General features: G+C 41.5%; 2 protein-coding genes across 17 annotated transcripts in view; one reads left to right on the forward strand and one right to left on the reverse strand.

Annotated features, from left to right (window-relative positions):
- The window catches only part of LOC142160072 (uncharacterized), a 1,559,230-nt gene that overhangs the window by 457,586 nt on the left and 1,083,883 nt on the right, over positions 1 to 17,761 (forward strand). For 3 of the 16 annotated variants that reach the window (XM_075214963.1, XM_075214964.1, XM_075214966.1), the window contains exon 1: positions 16,210 to 16,262. The exons of the other annotated variants lie outside the window; for them this stretch is intronic. The gene's annotated coding sequence lies outside the window, so the exon portion shown is untranslated. Of the gene's footprint in view, positions 1 to 16,209; positions 16,263 to 17,761 lie in introns of those variants that run through there. 16 annotated transcript variants of the gene reach the window in all.
- Positions 633 to 13,850, reverse strand: LOC142160128 (uncharacterized). Its single transcript, XM_075215095.1, has 5 exons — positions 13,820 to 13,850; positions 13,464 to 13,544; positions 12,064 to 12,161; positions 11,835 to 11,946; positions 633 to 3,607 (listed from the first exon to the last, which is right to left on the reverse strand). The coding sequence occupies exons 2-5, from the start codon at positions 13,495 to 13,497 to the stop codon at positions 2,691 to 2,693; spliced, it is 1,161 nt and encodes a 386-aa protein (XP_075071196.1). The 5' UTR covers positions 13,498 to 13,544; positions 13,820 to 13,850; the 3' UTR covers positions 633 to 2,690.

Below are 17,761 nucleotides of genomic sequence, written 5' to 3' on the forward strand. Positions count from 1 at the left end.
ATCAAACTAAACCTAAAACATATTTCATTAGCCACAGTGCAAGCTACAGTACACAATATAGGAGTCATTATAAAGCATAGGGCAGCAAAGTACTTAACTTGCATAGGAAGAGCGCCAACTATAGGAGGCTAAAAATATTCTTATTCTTATGGTATTATATATAATCTACTGTCACATAACTTACAGCACAACTGCCACTGACACACCGTGCAGGCAGCCTCTGTGTGGCATTCTTTACAATACAGTTGATCACTTCATGAAGTATCTCAATGATGTCACTGGTTCCGAGTAAATTGATTGGCTGCATTCTCACGAAAGTTGTTTCAGCCGACCACATAGATGCATCCACTTTTTGTTAAGCTGTAATTCTTGTAAGAACCATCCAACATTTAGTATTATCTTTATTTATACAGCAGCAACATATTACTCAGTTTTGTACATAGAGGGGATCATAATCTAAATAACATACAATAACATGAAACAGAAGGTAAAGATGTCCTTGCCCAATTGGGCTTACAATCTAAACATTGGTACTCGCTACGTAAAGTAGCTGAATAACAATTGTGGTTGTTAAGGAGGATACACGTTCGTGGATACAATCAATGTGCTCATTCTGGGCTCTAGACAGTTGGATTCAGTCACTGTGGGGCAGTTGGTGGATTCAGTCACTGTGGGGCAGTTGGTGGATTCAGTTACTGTGGGGCAGTTGGTGGATTCAGTTACTGTGGGGCAGTTGGTGGATTCAGTTACTGTGGGGCAGTTGGTGGATTCAGTTACTGTGGGGCAGTTGGTGGATTCAGTTACTGTGGGGCAGTTGGTGGATTCAGTTACTGTGGGGCAGTTGGTGGATTCAGTTACTGTGGGGCAGTTGGTGGATTCAGTTACTGTGGGGCAGTTGGTGGATTCAGTTACTGTGGGGCAGTTGGTGGATTCAGTTACTGTGCTAACTCCAGGCAGTTGATAACCAGACACCGCTAGCTCCTGGTTCTGGACAGTTGGTGACCATTTATTACACAACTGTAGTAAAAGGTTAAATCACCCTACACCACTTTGATACATAACTGACTGCGGTGAGGGGTTCAATTGTAAAAACGTCCCACTGGTCTGTGCTTTTGAACGTTTTTTTTTTTTTTAACTCAAAAGGTTTTTATTGAATTTTTTAGAAAAGCATATTACAAACAGCAGTGGTTGCAGAGTACATACAGCAGATCAGTTCTTTTGAATGTTTTTAATAAAGTTATTATCCACTTTGTTGAGTACAATGTCTTGTTAGCCTTTATTAATTTGTATTCTGCCAAAGAGTCTACATCTAAGCTGGATCTTTGGACAAACCCCTCCTTAATCAAACATGCCCCCATGTATAGAAAATAGATAATTTCCTCAAGAAACCGTTCCTCCTGTCTGAATATTGGGCATTTGAAACATTTAAATTTTCAATAACAAGACTATAGCTATAAGCTATGTCATGTTAACACTATTTAATTTGTCCCATATGTAAATGACAGGATCCATCAATATGTCAATTAAACAAATGTCCTTAACTTTCTGAATCAAGTCCAAAGAGAAGGTCAGAGAGGTTATTATCTACAAAGGCGATGAGGAATCCATTTACCCAATCGGAGGATCCACTGGTGATAATCTTCCAACTGGAAAATATACAGCTCACATAGCATTCAATTATAATAATACATACAAAGGTGTATAGTCTGCGTTTGGGAACTGCATATGGTGGAATGAGTGAACACTATGCCTCAAAAACCTGTCTAGTATTTTAAGACCACCCTCTTCACTAATGTCAACTTTCCATTTCCCACCCCCCAAATATACTGCACATTCCAGTCTCATTTATGTCTAAAAACATGAGTGAGGGGACATTAGGACTGTACATCCTACATGTCATATATGAATGCTTGTATAGCATGTGTATTTATGTATCTGTTAATGTGCCTGGAAGGGTTGGGTACGAAATGTAGGCACTGGAATGTTGGCAGTTACCCGTCAACATTGGTCTTTTAATGTCAGCATTGTGATTGTTGACATTGTGAATGTTGACAATCACACTGTCAACATTTTCAAGCTGTCACCAGAATGGAAGTGTCGGCATTTAGACTTTCAACATTTACAGTGTCGGAAACGTGACCGCATCCCATTTAAGATACAGGCCAAGACCTAACCTCCGCCACCTCTAAGAATATGTAAAATTCAAGTCCATTTGCGGGTTAAACCAGAAAGGACATCATAAAGATGCATTGTCCAGCCTTTGAACCTCATTTAACCATTACTTCATTTTTGTAAATGAATCCCAGTGAGATAGTTACATATTACAAAACTAATTATGTGTCCCAGATCCCACATTAAGGGGGAGATTTAATTCAAAGTGACAATGGCGCTAGCCATCACTGCAATGTCCAGCTGCGCACATTGTCACCTCTATGGGGAGCAAGAGAACATGAGTAGAGAAACATCTCCACGGAGTGTCTTTGCGGACTGTTAGCGCGGCACTACACGGCACATGGCTTTGAATTGAATCTCCCCCTAAAACTCTCCTTTACATAGTGGTGTTAATATACACATACATATATTTATACACATAACTATATTTATGCCTATTTTTATATTTTACATTAATAATATCAATGGGTTTTACAATATTGTAAGTATTGCTGCAACCCTGTTTCATGTTTATCAGCTCAAGAAATTTGCTTTTCTCCTGTGTGAAGTTTCTGATGTTTAACAACATGTGATTTTTGTGTAAAACATTTCCCACACTCAGAACATGGAAATGGTTTCTCACCTGTGTGACTTATCTGATGTTTAACAAGACCTGATTTTTGTGTAAAACATTTCCCACATTCAGAGCATGGAAACGGTTTCTCACCTGTGTGCGTTCTCTGATGTACAACAAAAGCTGATTTATGTATAAAATCTTTTCCACACTCAGAGCATAGAAAGTTTTTCTCACCTGTGTGAATTCTCTGATGTATAACAAGATGAGATTTATATGTAAAACATTTCCCACACTCAGAACATGGAAATAATTTCTCACCTGTGTGAGTTTTCTGATGTTCAATAAGACCTGATTTCTGTGTAAAACATTTCTCACATTCAGAACATGGAAATGGTTTTTCATCTGTGTGTGTTCTCTGATGAACAACTAGATGAGTTTTATATGTAAAACATTTCCCACACTCAGAACATGTAAACGGTTTCTCACCTGTATGAATTCTCTGATGTTTATCAAGATGCGGCTTATGTTTAAACCTTTTCCCACATTCAGAGCAATGGAACGGTTTCTTATTTGTGTGAGTTCTCTGATGTCTAATAAAGATTGACTGATGCATAAAACTTTTACCACATTCAGTACAGAAAAATGTTGTATCACCTTTATGACCTGTACTATGTGTAAGAACATCTGAGTTACCAGGTAAACATTTCTCATGATTAGAGCGATCAGATGTTATATTTGCAGTGTGAAGTACTGGATGTATATTTGGGGTAATGGGGTTTTCTCCTGGAGAAGTTTGTGTGAGGTTGTTATCTTCTGTTTTGATATCTCGAGAAAAAATGAGATATCCATCCGCCGTATTTTTGCTTTTGCATCCATCTGCTGGAAATAAAATGAATGTATGGTAATATACATTTTATTTTACATTGAGAACATTTTTATATGATTAGCGAAATGTTCAGTTGTTTCATTTAAATTTGCAAGCTACAATCACTTACAATCAGGGCCGGATTAAGCCAATGTGGGCACTTGAGCTAAGAGGCCCCCAATAATTTGTAAAGGACCCTCAGCCCCAGTGTATCACCTCTGCTCCCCCACAATAGAAACTTACCAGGTACTCTTCGCTGCAGCCTTCAGGCTCCAGACGGCACCTCTTCTTTCTTCTTCCCCTGCTGTCAGCGAGGGTGAGGTGAGCAGCGTGCTGTTCAGTGAGGAAGTCACGTGAGACTATGTCACAGTCTCGTGAGACCTCTTCGCTAAGCAGCACCCTACACACAGAGCCCGCACTGACAGCAAGGCAGCTAACAGCATCAGAGTTGCTGTTGGCTGCGCCTGGTTAACTTGAATAAATGGGACATGATCGTCGGCATTACGTTAAAATCTTTGTAACGGCCCCCACGCTGCCCGAGGCCCCTCGGCTATAGCCCAGAAAGACCAAATTGTTAATCTGGCTCTGCTTACAGTACAATAAAAAAAAGTACAAATAGAAATTTATGACTTTTTTGTTGAACAGATAAAACATTGTCTTAAAATATAACACAAAGCAGTACCAAGCACATTGCATAGACCCAGCCACAGTGACATACAGATTGCATGGCCACACTGGACAACTCCACCCAAAATGATGACTTTGGTGGGTACAATTTTCCAAGCACACACATTGCCCAGCCAGCATTGTAGGAAACAAAATCTCATTGGCCAGTGACATTATCCTAGAAACAGGCGCTATCCTTTACACATAGACTTATTCAACTACAATTCTCATCCAGATACAGCCCTCACACAAACAACGGAGCCTTGGCAGCAGAGTAAACGTGGGTTAAAGTAGTAGCGAGTCCTATCCATGCACCTACACTTTCAGTTCTCAAGCTGGATACATGGGTATTATAAGAAAACAGTGAGATGCTCCAACCTCTGGTAGCGCAGCCACAATGCTCCAACCTCTGGTAGAGCAGCCACAATGCTCAAACCTCTGGCAGCGCAGCCACATGACCAAAGTCAAGCTACTAATTTACAACAAAAAAGAATTTGGCGCTCTCACTAAATGTGGAGATTATAGCAAAGTTCAATATTACTCGTCCTTCATATAAAAAAAAACATTTTCCTTTTGTCATAGTCCCATCTTTCAGATCCAGAGATTCTTCAATCCACCATTTTACCAAACTCAGCTTTGGCTAATATAATATCAATATAGAAGTGGATTTATCAACTGAGAACACCTGCTCCCCATCCCAATGCTTTCAATAAGGATTTTGAACTTAAATGGTTTATTAAGAGAGTAACTGCGCTCCCATGTTAGTGTTTATGTAGGAGGGTAGGCTACAATATGCCACTTGCATTCTATGCCTGAAGATCCGCCAGTAGCGGGGGAAAGACGTCCGATTATCTGTTTATTATAAGTGAACACTTCTGCAGATTGTATTCCGCCCCAAACCATCTTTACAACACATGGAATTATATCCATTGCTATACATTCTGCGGAGCACCGTTCTCCTGCCGGCCGGAGGGGAGCGGCCAGAGTACAACACATGGAATTATATCCATTGCTATACATTCTGCGGAGCACCGTTCTCCTGCCGGCCGGAGGGGGGCGGACAGAGTACAACACATGGAATTATATCCATTGCTATACATTCTGCGGAGCACCGTTCTCCTGCCGGCCGGAGGGGGGCGGACAGAGTACAACACATGGAATTATATCCATTGCTATACATTCTGCGGAGCACCGTTCTCCTGCCGGCCGGAGGGGAGCGGACAGAGTACAACACATGGAATTATATCCATTGCTATACATTCTGCGGAGCACCGTTCTCCTGCCGGCCGGAGGGGAGCGGACAGAGTACAACACATGGAATTATATCCATTGCTATACATTCTGCGGAGCACCGTTCTCCTGCCGGCCGGAGGGGAGCGGACAGAGTACAACACATAGAATTATATCCATTGCTATACATTCTGCGGAGCACCGTTCTCCTGCCGGCCGGAGGGGGGCGGACAGAGTACAACACATGGAATTATATCCATTGCTATACATTCTGCGGAGCACCGTTCTCCTGCCGGCCGGAGGGGAGCGGACAGAGTACAACACATGGAATTATATCCATTGCTATACATTCTGCAGAGCACCGTTCTCCTGCCGGCCGGAGGGGGGCGGACAGAGTACAACACATGGAATTATATCCATTGCTATACATTCTGCGGAGCACCGTTCTCCTGCCGGCCGGAGGGGGGGGGGCCAGAGTACAACAGATGTTTTCCTGAAGCTGTGAAGAGGAATTGTACGGAGCTGCACATACATTAAATGGTTTATTGAGTAAAAGATACACAGTGATCACAGGTTTTAATGTGGACCGATAGAATGATAAGAAGCAACTTGCGGTTCTTTCTTTTCTTCCTCAGAGTCACTTTTTCTGACATTTAATAATTTTTTATTTTTAATAAAATAACATCTATTGTTTCGTTTCTTTAGGTGATTTTATAGCATTTTAATTGTAAACTACAGACTTGAGTAGTAATAACACTGGTGTGTATATATATATATATGTTATGCTGAGATGTTTTATTTCTGTATCCACTGATTACTTTGGTTACTCCGGAGGCAAAATGATGTATTATTGGTTTTATTCAGCCACATGACAGTATAATACTACTACATCTAGGACACAACAGGTTACCATTGTAACGTAAGGAGAATAAAACGTGTGATTGGATAGCACCTAGAGTGTGACGTGGCCCGATCATGTGGCCACTAAGCAGAAAGTGAAGGTGGAGGCGTGGGCTTCATCTATACTTATAGTGGTTGGTGCATCTATGTGGAATTACCATTTATTATTTGTGATGTATTATAAGATGCAGATCTTATTATAATGATGGGCGATAATGTAATAAGTAAATTTGGAGCACAATTTATGTTTTTCCATGATAATTAAATGATATGATATGTGATTGACGACCTTTATGTTTATGTACCGGAACCGGATAGCACTCTCCGTTGTCTATATAAAGACGCGTACAGATGAAACGTGTCAGCTGGGTGCTAATGGAGGAGGACAGTCCAACCTGTGAGATATATATAGGATGAATGGATGTCCATAAAGCCGGGTGACCATCACAGGACCCCGTTTCATCTCTGTGCTTCTACATATGTCTGGTAGGAGAGATGTCTCACCCTAATTTGAGATATTTATATATTCATTTGTTTTGTGTGATTTTAAAGTGATATTAAAGTTATTTAAACGGGCAGAACTTTATCCTGTTCAAGGATTATCGCTAATCACCTGCTGTGGTAGTGAATTAGTTATAACAAAATTACTACACTATATTATCATATATGTTTGATATTTTTTCATATAATCACCACATCAAGGTATTTTAGGAGTGCGGATTATGCTTACTGATAATTATTTATCCTCTACAGACTACATGGCAGCCATAACTCTGGGTAGACTCCCTTTTCAGGTTAGTCAGAGAGGGGTTCAAAAACAGTCTCTCTGAACGGTACATAAGGTAGTTCTTCCTCTCCCCCTATGAGCAACTTCCCAAACTTTACAAGCATGGATGATAAATTGGGATGTCATCGAGTCATTCGAGGAAAAACAATTATTGGTAAGAATAATCCACACTTTACCTCCATGGCAGCTATATCACTGGGATGTACCAGTAGGAGGGACACACAAGAAAAACAAACCAGCCCTCACGGCTGCGGAGTTTATCCTAGGGATAACATTGCTTTACCTGTTTACCACTTTCTCCATGTCCATACTAAGGATCAAGTCTCCAGGCATCTGGTAAGGAGTCAAGTGACTATTTACGTACATTTACATCATCCCACATATTCATCGGTGGATGTGGCCTCAGCAAGCTGCTGTCTCTACTGTTATTGCACAACTCCGCTGATATTTGCCAAGGGTGAAATACAACTATTTATACTTTTTGGACTGCCGGATTCCAATTAATTGTGCGAGTTTTAGTGCATATATTTTTGGGGAATTGATTCCTAAAGTAATATGAACAAACTTGGTATTTTCACATATGTGATCAAATTCATTATTTTAGATTTAACTTTTCTATTTTATTGTGATATATTTTATGTATTATTGATATCTTGCCAATACTGATTGTTATCGATGTGGTTAGAATAAACGTTGTTATTTATTTATTTATCCATGGTTCAGTGTTGTCTGGACTCTTATACACTATTCCACATCCCCCCTTTTCCCCACAAACTCTATGGTGAGATTTACAGGGCCTCTTTTTTCCTACAGGCTGCTGTACAAAAAAACCCCAAAACCTATAAGCCAATAATTAACAGGGGCTTACCTTGATTCTGTTTACTTTTAGTTTTTTTGGGGCGGGCTCCGGATCCATATGGATTGCCAGTCCACTTAAAGCAGCCCCACTTTTAAATGGCGTCAGAAACGCCTGTTTGAGAGACCAGGAAGACTTAGCTGTGCATCTCTATGACTCGCCCCATGCGTCCTCCGTGCAGCCTCGTCTTGAAAGCAGGAAGATCTTGCCCCTGATCTTCCCGATAAGCAGGGAACTCAGTGGTCCCTGGGAGCTACCTGCCGGCAGTGGGACCTCAAGGTGTACCGGGCACACTCCAAGTAACAAGTACCGATTATATAATCACTGCACGACACTGTATACATTACACACCGCATGCTCTGCTGGGCAAGACAGGAAGAGAGACACTGAGGAAGAGGAGGAGACATATTATACAGCCTCAGGTCTTTTCTTTTCCTCTCTATGCTCAGCTGAGAAGGAAATTAACCCACTAGTACGGCTGCAAGAGAGTCCAAAGAGGAAATAAATGTTTGGAAAAATCGTAAATTGAAAGATCTCTGGATCCAAGAAATGGATCTATAACAAATGTAAGAAGTTTTTTTTTATAAGAATAGTATTGAATTGTCTTCAATTTTAGTGAAAGCGCCAAATTCTTCTGTTTTTTTATAGGTTATTTATTTATTGTGTGATGGCGTGAAACGTGAAAGGAGGACGGCAGCATTCACAAGAGCATTGGAGACGTTTTCTTTCTCTATTACAAGCTCCTAATTTAGTCTGAAGCATCGGCGTACACAAGCACTGAGAGAGGAGAACAGCAGCACAGAGGTGCTGAGCAGAGTAGGGCAAAGAGGGATATAGCAACCTAAAATGATAATGGCACTGAGCCGGCAAGAACATTACAATAGAGTAAGAGTACAGAGCAGGACACAGATGGGAAAAAGCAAAAGGGCGGAGCAGGATAGAGACAGATCAGAAGATGAGGAGAACAGAAGTCTAATAGGGGCTGATGGCTCCTGACTCCCCCACTGGGCAGAGACATTTCCTCATTAGTTTGTGCTGACAGAGGAGGGTGGACAATAACAGTTTGTTGTAGTGACTGAACAAGGAGAATATGTAATAAGTGTTATTACTGACCTGTGCTGATATCTGTCGGGATTTCCTCCTCCTTACACTGCTGATCACCCCTCACATACGTCTCTTCTTCTCCTTCAATAACTTCTACCTTAATAACAGTCAGATCTCCACCCTAATGTTGGATTTCATTGAGAGGAAACAGAAGAATATCAGTGTATAAGACACACGCAGCTTCTCTATAGCCAATGTAGTGAAAAGTCACTTTGGTATTTGGTGAGACCCTAAATCCCATCTACCTGATACTCCTGTGGGACACTGTGATTTTCCTCTGTACAATCCTGTGAATAAAGAGGACGAGGACATCTCTCTGGGGTATTTCTGTTACTGGATCCATCTGTAGGAGACACACAGTGACTGAATACATTGTTTATATGTGATTATCTGGTGATGTGTGTACCAAAGAAACCCACAGCTTCATAGGGAAAGCAGGAATGACTCCCAATGCTGCATTTACTAAGTATATAAGAAGTCATCTGTTATATTACAGCCTTAAATTTATTATATAGCAGCAATAAACTCACTAGATCAATGGGAGATGCCAACATCAGTAAGTTCTTTACATAATGTGATTCATAACTACCAACAGTGTTTGATATTAGGACATCCGAAGAGATACAGAACAATGTATTCCTGTGGCCTCCACATCTCCAGCAGTGTGACAGGGTTGAGCGGAACATTATGTGCAGTAACACAGAACCATCTGGATAGAAGCTTGTACCCAGCCTCTTACACCTTAATACTGACTGAGTCATTGTGTATTACTAAGGACATCTCACACCATTGTTTATCTGAAAAAGTTCCCCAAAACCTTGTTTCCACTTTCTAACACAGTCCGGCAAGTCATGAACTGCGGAAATCCCGAAACATACCATGGATAACGGACACTGATCATATACCCCCAAAAGAGGGGAATTAGAGTAGGTGGAACCATCTGGCAAAGGCAAATAGGCATTTTAATCACATTACACCTACAAATCGAGTGACAGCAGGTAATGTATAAGACGTTCTGCTTCAGTGTATGTAGGAAGCTCACAGTATAACTATGTGTCCTCCTATTCTTAAGAAGTAGAAAGAGGACACATAGCGAACTAGAGAAGCTGAGTGAGTAACGGTAAAAGCTTGAGATTTGGATTTTAATGATAGTGAGTATTTGAGAAACGTACAATTCTTGCATGAGGCTGGGGATAGAGATGGATGGTAAAGTAATAGAGAGAAGGAGGTCATCTACTAAGCTGCGACCTTATGGTGGGCAGGGAACAATGAGATGTTTGGGAGGTCTCATTTTCTGCTATAAGCCATTCCAATAGGAGAATGAACTTCTGAGTAACGCCATTGACATAGCAGCCCTTTGAGTTTATATTTTACCCATTAGGATTTGTACAAACACATAATATCAAATTACAGACATTCTGTCTCATCGTTGTTTGGAGTCCTCTGTGCAGGATCCATTACTCTGGTCATCATATTGGGACACCCCAACAACCAAGATAGCGGCCATCTCTGTGGGGCCCAGTACTCACAATGAGTTGGTGTGAGCATCAACGGCAACATTTATTTATATAGCGCCAGCAAATTCTGTAGCGCTTTACAATTGGGACAAGGATCATTATGATATCATTGTGACCTTTCCCACTGGTTTTAATGGCCTCCTAAAAAGACCTACGATCAGAGAACTTTTCCGCATGAGTAAAACTCAATATTGCAGGAAGACCCATCGAAGAAGCAAGGTAGATTAGACTAAGCGCTCTAGAAATTATAACTCTTGTTTTTCTAACGGAAACAAGTCCCAACAGATCCAAGTGAAAAGTGGGTGGAGGTTTCAGCATAGCTGACACTAAGGCCATGTCAAGGCCAAAATCTGAAACTGATAGCACGTCAAAGCTGTGGGATCAAAGTCTCTGTAGCAGCCATCTGGTTTTAATATATTTTATTTTAAAATGTTTAATAGGAAGAATACAAGCCTTCCAGATCTACAGATTTAGGAAGCCCGTGCACATTAATGATCTATCTATGCTGGCTTCCAAGTTGCCAAAACATGGGGAACTAGTGTGGATGGAAATGAGTACTGCATCTAATGCTTTATGAAGAGTGGAGATATCATCTTCAAAAGTCACGTGTGTCCCCTAATTGTGTTTATGGGGGTTTTGGACTTAGATCGCTTCAAAATGCAAAAATATCAAGTTTGTGAGCGTTAACATCCTCTATATGCAACGTTTAGTTCTAGTTGGTAGGAAACAAGCAAAAGTAAGTCTGGATATCCTCCTCTGAGCCCTATGAATTATCAGTAGACAATGCCAAGGCCATTGGTAAGGGAGAATTAGAGGCTGAGAAGCGTGTGGGTTTCTCCAGTTTCAGCTCGGTCTTCTGGCGAGAAGACTTGTGGAGTTTCAGAGAATTCTTCAATATACTCTTGAGCAGGATCATTTTTCTAGGCAGTAGGATGTTGTTTCGTTTACTAGCTCTGCTCATGATCTGAAAAATCCTTTTGAATATGCTCTAGTGTCAGGATAGTTGTATTAGCTCAAACACACTGTGAACTCACAGCTGATGGCTCCTGACTCCCCTACTGGGCAGATACTTTTCCTCATTAGTTTGTACTGACAGAGGAGGGTGTAGAATAAGAGATTGTTGTAGTGACTGAACAAGGAGAATATGTGACTCTTTTCTGTAATAAGTGTTTATTACTGACCTGTGCTGATATCTGTATGGATTTCCTCCTCCTTACATTGCTGATCACCCCTCACATACGTCTCTTCTTCTCCATCAATAACTTCTACCTTAATAACAGTCAGCTCTCCACCCTAATTTAATGAGATTAAACAGTAGAATATCAGTGTATTAGACCCACACAGCTTCTCTATAGATCATATACTGAAAGGTCACTTAGCTAGTTTTGTATGACGGTAAATCCCATCTACCTGATACTCCTGTGGGACACTGTGATTTTCCTCTGTATAATCCTGTGAACAAAGAGGACGGGGACATCTCTCTGGGGGATTTCTGTTACTGGATCCATCTGTAGGAGACACACAGTGACTGAACACATGTTCATATCTGAAGGCTCTCTATGCAGGTATATAGAAATATGAACTTCAAAGAAAATGCCTTCCAATTTCATATTTATTTATTTTTAAATCTGTGTGTCACTCCATACTGAGGGGCAGAAACCACACCAGGGTTGTGAATTACAGCTACTAGCGGTACCAGGGTACAGCTGTAGTCACATGTTTTTGGAAAAGGTATGTCATATTGTTATAATCCCATCATGTTTGGTATTAAAACATGCAGGAGATTATGACCGGTTTATTGACTGAGGAGTTATGTTTATGGGATATATCTGAGAAAAGTTAAGACAGGTCAAAATTTAAGAATGGTATCGAACACTAGGTCACACCCAGGGGACATGTCCGCCCCCACATTAGTATCCACACTGCCCCTGTGAATGCCGTTCCATTTGAGTTTGCTTAGAAACCTATGTTGTGAAAAGGACATATTGTCAGTATTTTGGGAAATCAATCAAGCTGCCCATCTTCAAGCCAATTTCCCTTGGCGCAGATTATACCAAACTTGTCTGTAATTTATACTCTGAATGTTACTCTTTATTTTATCTGTTTTGCAACTGTTTATTTGTATGTCAATTATTTTCTTTTTTTGTTAATATATGACTTGTACTTTTTGTATATTAAATCTAACATATAATTAGTGATGTCCTTATTGCTCTAAACAAATTCACTCCCTGTTTAGAAGAGATATATTGCATGACCATGCTAAACTTCTCACTGCATGTGAATACATTTGTATACCCAGCCGAGTGTGTGCCTGCATGTACATTTGTGTCACAGAACCTTGAGGGGTTATGGGTTAACCCTTTGGTTGGTGGTGTGTGGCTTGCTAACGGTGTATTACAAGGAGTGCTCATTGTGTGCCAGTGTGAGGCAGTATATTGGGGTCCTATTGCCCTTATTCAATAGGTGACGGCAAAACCGAAGTGGATGTGGTTGTGGGAGCGCTGTTTAGGGCGATTCAGCAAATCTGTAACCTGTGTGATAGGTGAGAGGAGGACTGAGTGCTGGGATGTCTGTAACCCCAAACAGTAATCACTTCCAAGTCACGAGTGCGCAGAGTGCGGGTTGTGACTGGTAAACGTAGTCAGGAGAGGTTTCCTGAGAAAATAGAGGTGATGTCTTGTTTGACTGTGTTATGATAGGATAAGATATTAAATCAGGGAGTAGTCAGAAGGGGCAATTCATGACCATGTGCATCTAGGTTGTCCTCATAACTGCTCTCTCCTCTACAATAAATGAAAGTCTCCTCTTACCCAGTGATGTGAGGGGCTGGTGATTCTCCATCATCACGTCCTTGTACAGATCCTTGTGTCCTCCTATATATACTCCCCCTCCTGCACAGAGAAATAGACAGTGACATCATCCACCTTATAGGACCCTGACACACACAATGATACAGTCATCACCCAGACACATCCCCTGGTGTTACTGTATGATGTCCCATTCCCAGCAGTCACCAGCTGAATGATCTTGTTGGTCAGTTCCAGGATCTTCTGGTCATTGGCTCTGTCATGTATCAGTGAGTGAGGTGGAGGCACCGTGATGGGGCTCTGGGTCCTGCTCAATCCTCCTGACACACAGGGATGGCTGCTGGGTGTCTGACACTAACCGGATGTCTTCTTTACAACAGTATAATCCTGCGAACTGAGAGCGTAATCAATATAAACTTAAATGAAAAATCCACTTATTTTGAAGGGGTTAATTTTGCATAATACAACAACGGTGTATTTTACAAATACAACCCCTATCCTGTATGTAAACGGTTGCAACGTAAAGAACATGCCGTGTATAACCTCCTACAGTGTATAACCTCCTACAGTGTATAACCCCCTACAGTGTATAACCCCCTTCAGTGTATAACCTCCTACAGTGTATAACCCCCTACAGTGTATAACCTCCTACAGTGTATAACCCCCTACAGTGTATAACCCCCTTCAGTGTATAACCTCCTACAGTGTATAACCCCCTACAGTGTATAACCCCCTACAGTGTATAACCTCCTACAGTGTATAACCTCCAACAGTGTATAACCTCCTACAGTGTATAACCTCCAACAGTGTATAACCTCCTACAGTGTATAACCCCCTACAGTGTATAACCCCCTTCAGTGTATAACCCCCTTCAGTGTATAACCTCCTACAGTGTATAACCCCCTACAGTGTATAACCCCCTACAGCGTATAACCTCCTACAGTGTATAACACCCTTCAGTGTATAACCTCCTACAGTGTATAACCCCCTACAGTGTATAACCTCCTACAGTGTATAACCTCCTACAGTGTATAACCCCCTACAGTGTATAACCTCCTATAGTGTATAACCTCCTACAGCTTTTGTTAGCCCACCGTTCTGAGTCCTCTGTCTACAGCCAGCCCCTCCGATGGTGAAACTAGTGCCAGCAGCAGGATGATGGTGGAAGGCAGCTGTAGATTTAGGAACTGACGATGGTAGGAGACGTAAGTGCTACATATACTCTGCTAGACAGCACACATAGGGAACAGTCACAGGTGGGACAGTATTGTACATTTAGCCCAGCTTGTTTATTTGGTATATTTAAAAAAAAGTCCACCAAAGTAACATCCAACTCCCAATTGTGAAACTTATTTACACCAGAAAAATACACAGAAAAATACAGCAAAATCTGTAAACACCAAAGTCATAAGAATGTATCAGTGATGCAGGTAAAGATTGTGGGACTGATATCTGAGAGCGTCTACCTGATGCTCCGTTACAGACTAAGGGTATATTTACTAAACTGCGAGTTTGAACAAGTGGAGATGTTGCCTATAGCAACCAATCAGATTCTAGCTGTCATTTATTTAGTACATTCTACAAAATGACAGCTGGAATCTGATTGGTTGCTATAGGCAACATCTCCACTTTTCAAACCCGCCGGAAAACTCTCAGCTTGATACATTTAGCCCTAGGACTGAAAGCTGTATAAATGGAATCACAGATGATGTATATAAACGGACTAAATTGATGAGTATGTCCATGCAACTAGTAAATATATGGTAACTCACATAAAGATATAATCACAATAAAATCCCTCCAAGATATCCATCAAATCGGCCCATATGTTGGAAGATATATAGTAATCAAAGTAATGCTGGTATATTAATGGTATTCCAAGTCCAGATCCTGATGGACCGTCACTGGCAGAGGACTTGTATAGGAGATAAATTATATATCTCACTTAGTTATCTCAGTGGTTCCAATGTTGCAGCTCCTGCTTATGACTCCGCCGGGTGCTCTGTACACAACCGTCAGAGAACATTACCCAGAAGCACAGCAGGATGTTTCCTCACCGTCAGTGACGTTAGTATTAGTAAAGGAAGGACTAAATCATTTTATTTAAAGTTCAGGGCCTCATATAGAGGACATCTTGTATCACAGATTTCTCCAATTGGGCTTATTCATAGATGGTAGAACAGTGATGTAACATGTCCCTGATAATGTCCCCACACGTTCTTCTACAACTAGTTGTATGTAATATATATGAAGTGTTGTAGGGTTGTCTGCGCCCCCCCTGCTCTTGCCTATTACCCCTAAAGGCATAGCCTGTCCCCTCTGATGTATGACATTACAAAGTATGGTGATATAATAAGCCCCTCGTTAACCACCCACAACACTGTGGGGTATATAATACCCCCTGGTGTCTGACTGATTACATCTTGTATATAATATCATGGATAAGATGTTAGAGCAGGTTTTCCTCCCACTTGTTGATAGATATTATATATATATATATATATAGTACCAGTATTATAGAGGGTAGTACATAGTTTTATATATATATCTGTATAATGATACACTGTCCCCCACATCCCAGCCCCGTCCTGCTGACACCTCATCACCTCTGTGTATTATATTATACATCTATCAGCCACTCACCTCTGCCAGTCTCTGCCTCCTCTCACCCGGAAGTTGTTCCGTGCCAGACTTCCGGTTCGTGCGTTCCACACACAGGAAGTGGTTTTCTTCGCCAACAACTTCCGGGTGGCCCTGAGCAGGAAGCAGAGGAGACATTGTTGTGTCTGGCAGCAGCTACAGGTAATTACTGTTATATTATACAGCAGCCTCTGGTGTCCTCTTACTGCAGTGTATGGGTGTTATTATTATACATCTGGATTGTTATAGTATATAGATAGATTATATTGTTGTATTATTACATTACTTATTGTAATACAGCTGAAACTGCCCCTTTTATTATAGTACAGGTGGAGCAGTCTCTGGTGTCCTGTTATTATAGTACAGGTGGAGCAGACTCTGGTGTCCTGTTATTATAGTACAGGAGGAGCAGTCTCTGGTGCCCTGTTATTATAGTACAGGTAGAGCAGTCTCTGGTGTCCTGTTATTATAGTACAGGTGGAGCAGACTCTGGTGTCCTGTTATTATAGTACAGGTGGAGCAGACTCTGGTGTCCTGTTATTATAGTACAGGTGGAGCAGTCTCTGGTGTCCTGTTATTATAGTACAGGTGGAGCAGGCTCTGGTGTCCTGTTATTATAGTACAGGTGGAGCAGACTCTGGTGTCCTGTTATTATAGTACAGGAGGAGCAGTCTCTGGTGCCCTGTTATTATAGTACAGGTAGAGCAGTCTCTGGTGTCCTGTTATTATAGTACAGGTGGAGCAGACTCTGGTGTCCTGTTATTATAGTACAGGTGGAGCAGTCTCTGGTGTCCTGTTATTATAGTACAGGTGGAGCAGTCTGTGGTGTCCTGTTATTATAGTACAGGTGGAGCAGCCTCTGGTGTCCTGTTATTATAGTACAGGTGGAGCAGTCTCTGGTGTCCTGTTATTATAGTACAGGTCGAGCAGTCTCTGGTGTCCTGTTATTATAGTACAGGTGGAGCAGGCTCTGGTGTCCTGTTATTATAGTACAGGTGGAGCAGTCTCTGGTGCCCTGTTATTATAGTACAGGTGGAGCAGTCTCTGGTGTCCTGTTATTATAGTACAGGTGGAGCAGTCTCTGGTGTCCTGTTATTATAGTACAGGTGGAGCAGTCTCTGGTGTCCTGTTATTATAGTACAGGTGGAGCAGTCTCTGGTGTCCTGTTATTATAGTACAGGTGGAGCAGTCTCTGGTGTCCTGTTATTATAGTACAGGTGGAGCAGTCTCTGGTGTCCTGTTATTATAGTACAGGTGGAGCAGTCTCTGGTGTCCTGTTATTATAGTACAGGTGGAGCAGTCTCTGGTGTCCTGTTATTATAGTACAGGTGGAGCAGTCTCTGGTGTCCTGTTATTATAGTACAGGTGGAGCAGTCTCTGGTGTCCTGTTATTATAGTACAGGAGGAGCAGTCTCTGGTGTCCTGGTATTATAGTACAGGTGGAGCAGTCTCTGGTGTCCTGTTATTATAGTACAGGTGGAGCAGTCTCTGGTGTCCTGTTATTATAGTACAGGAGGAGCAGGCTCTGGTGTCCTGTTATTATAGTACAGGTGGAGCAGTCTCTGGTGTCCTGTTATTATAGTACAGGTGGAGCAGACTGGTGTCCTGTTATTATAGTACAGGTGGAGCAGGCTCTGGTGTCCTGTTATTATAGTACAGGT

Source organism: Mixophyes fleayi, chromosome 6 (genome assembly GCF_038048845.1).
Source record: "Mixophyes fleayi isolate aMixFle1 chromosome 6, aMixFle1.hap1, whole genome shotgun sequence".
Lineage (NCBI taxonomy): Eukaryota > Metazoa > Chordata > Amphibia > Anura > Limnodynastidae > Mixophyes > Mixophyes fleayi.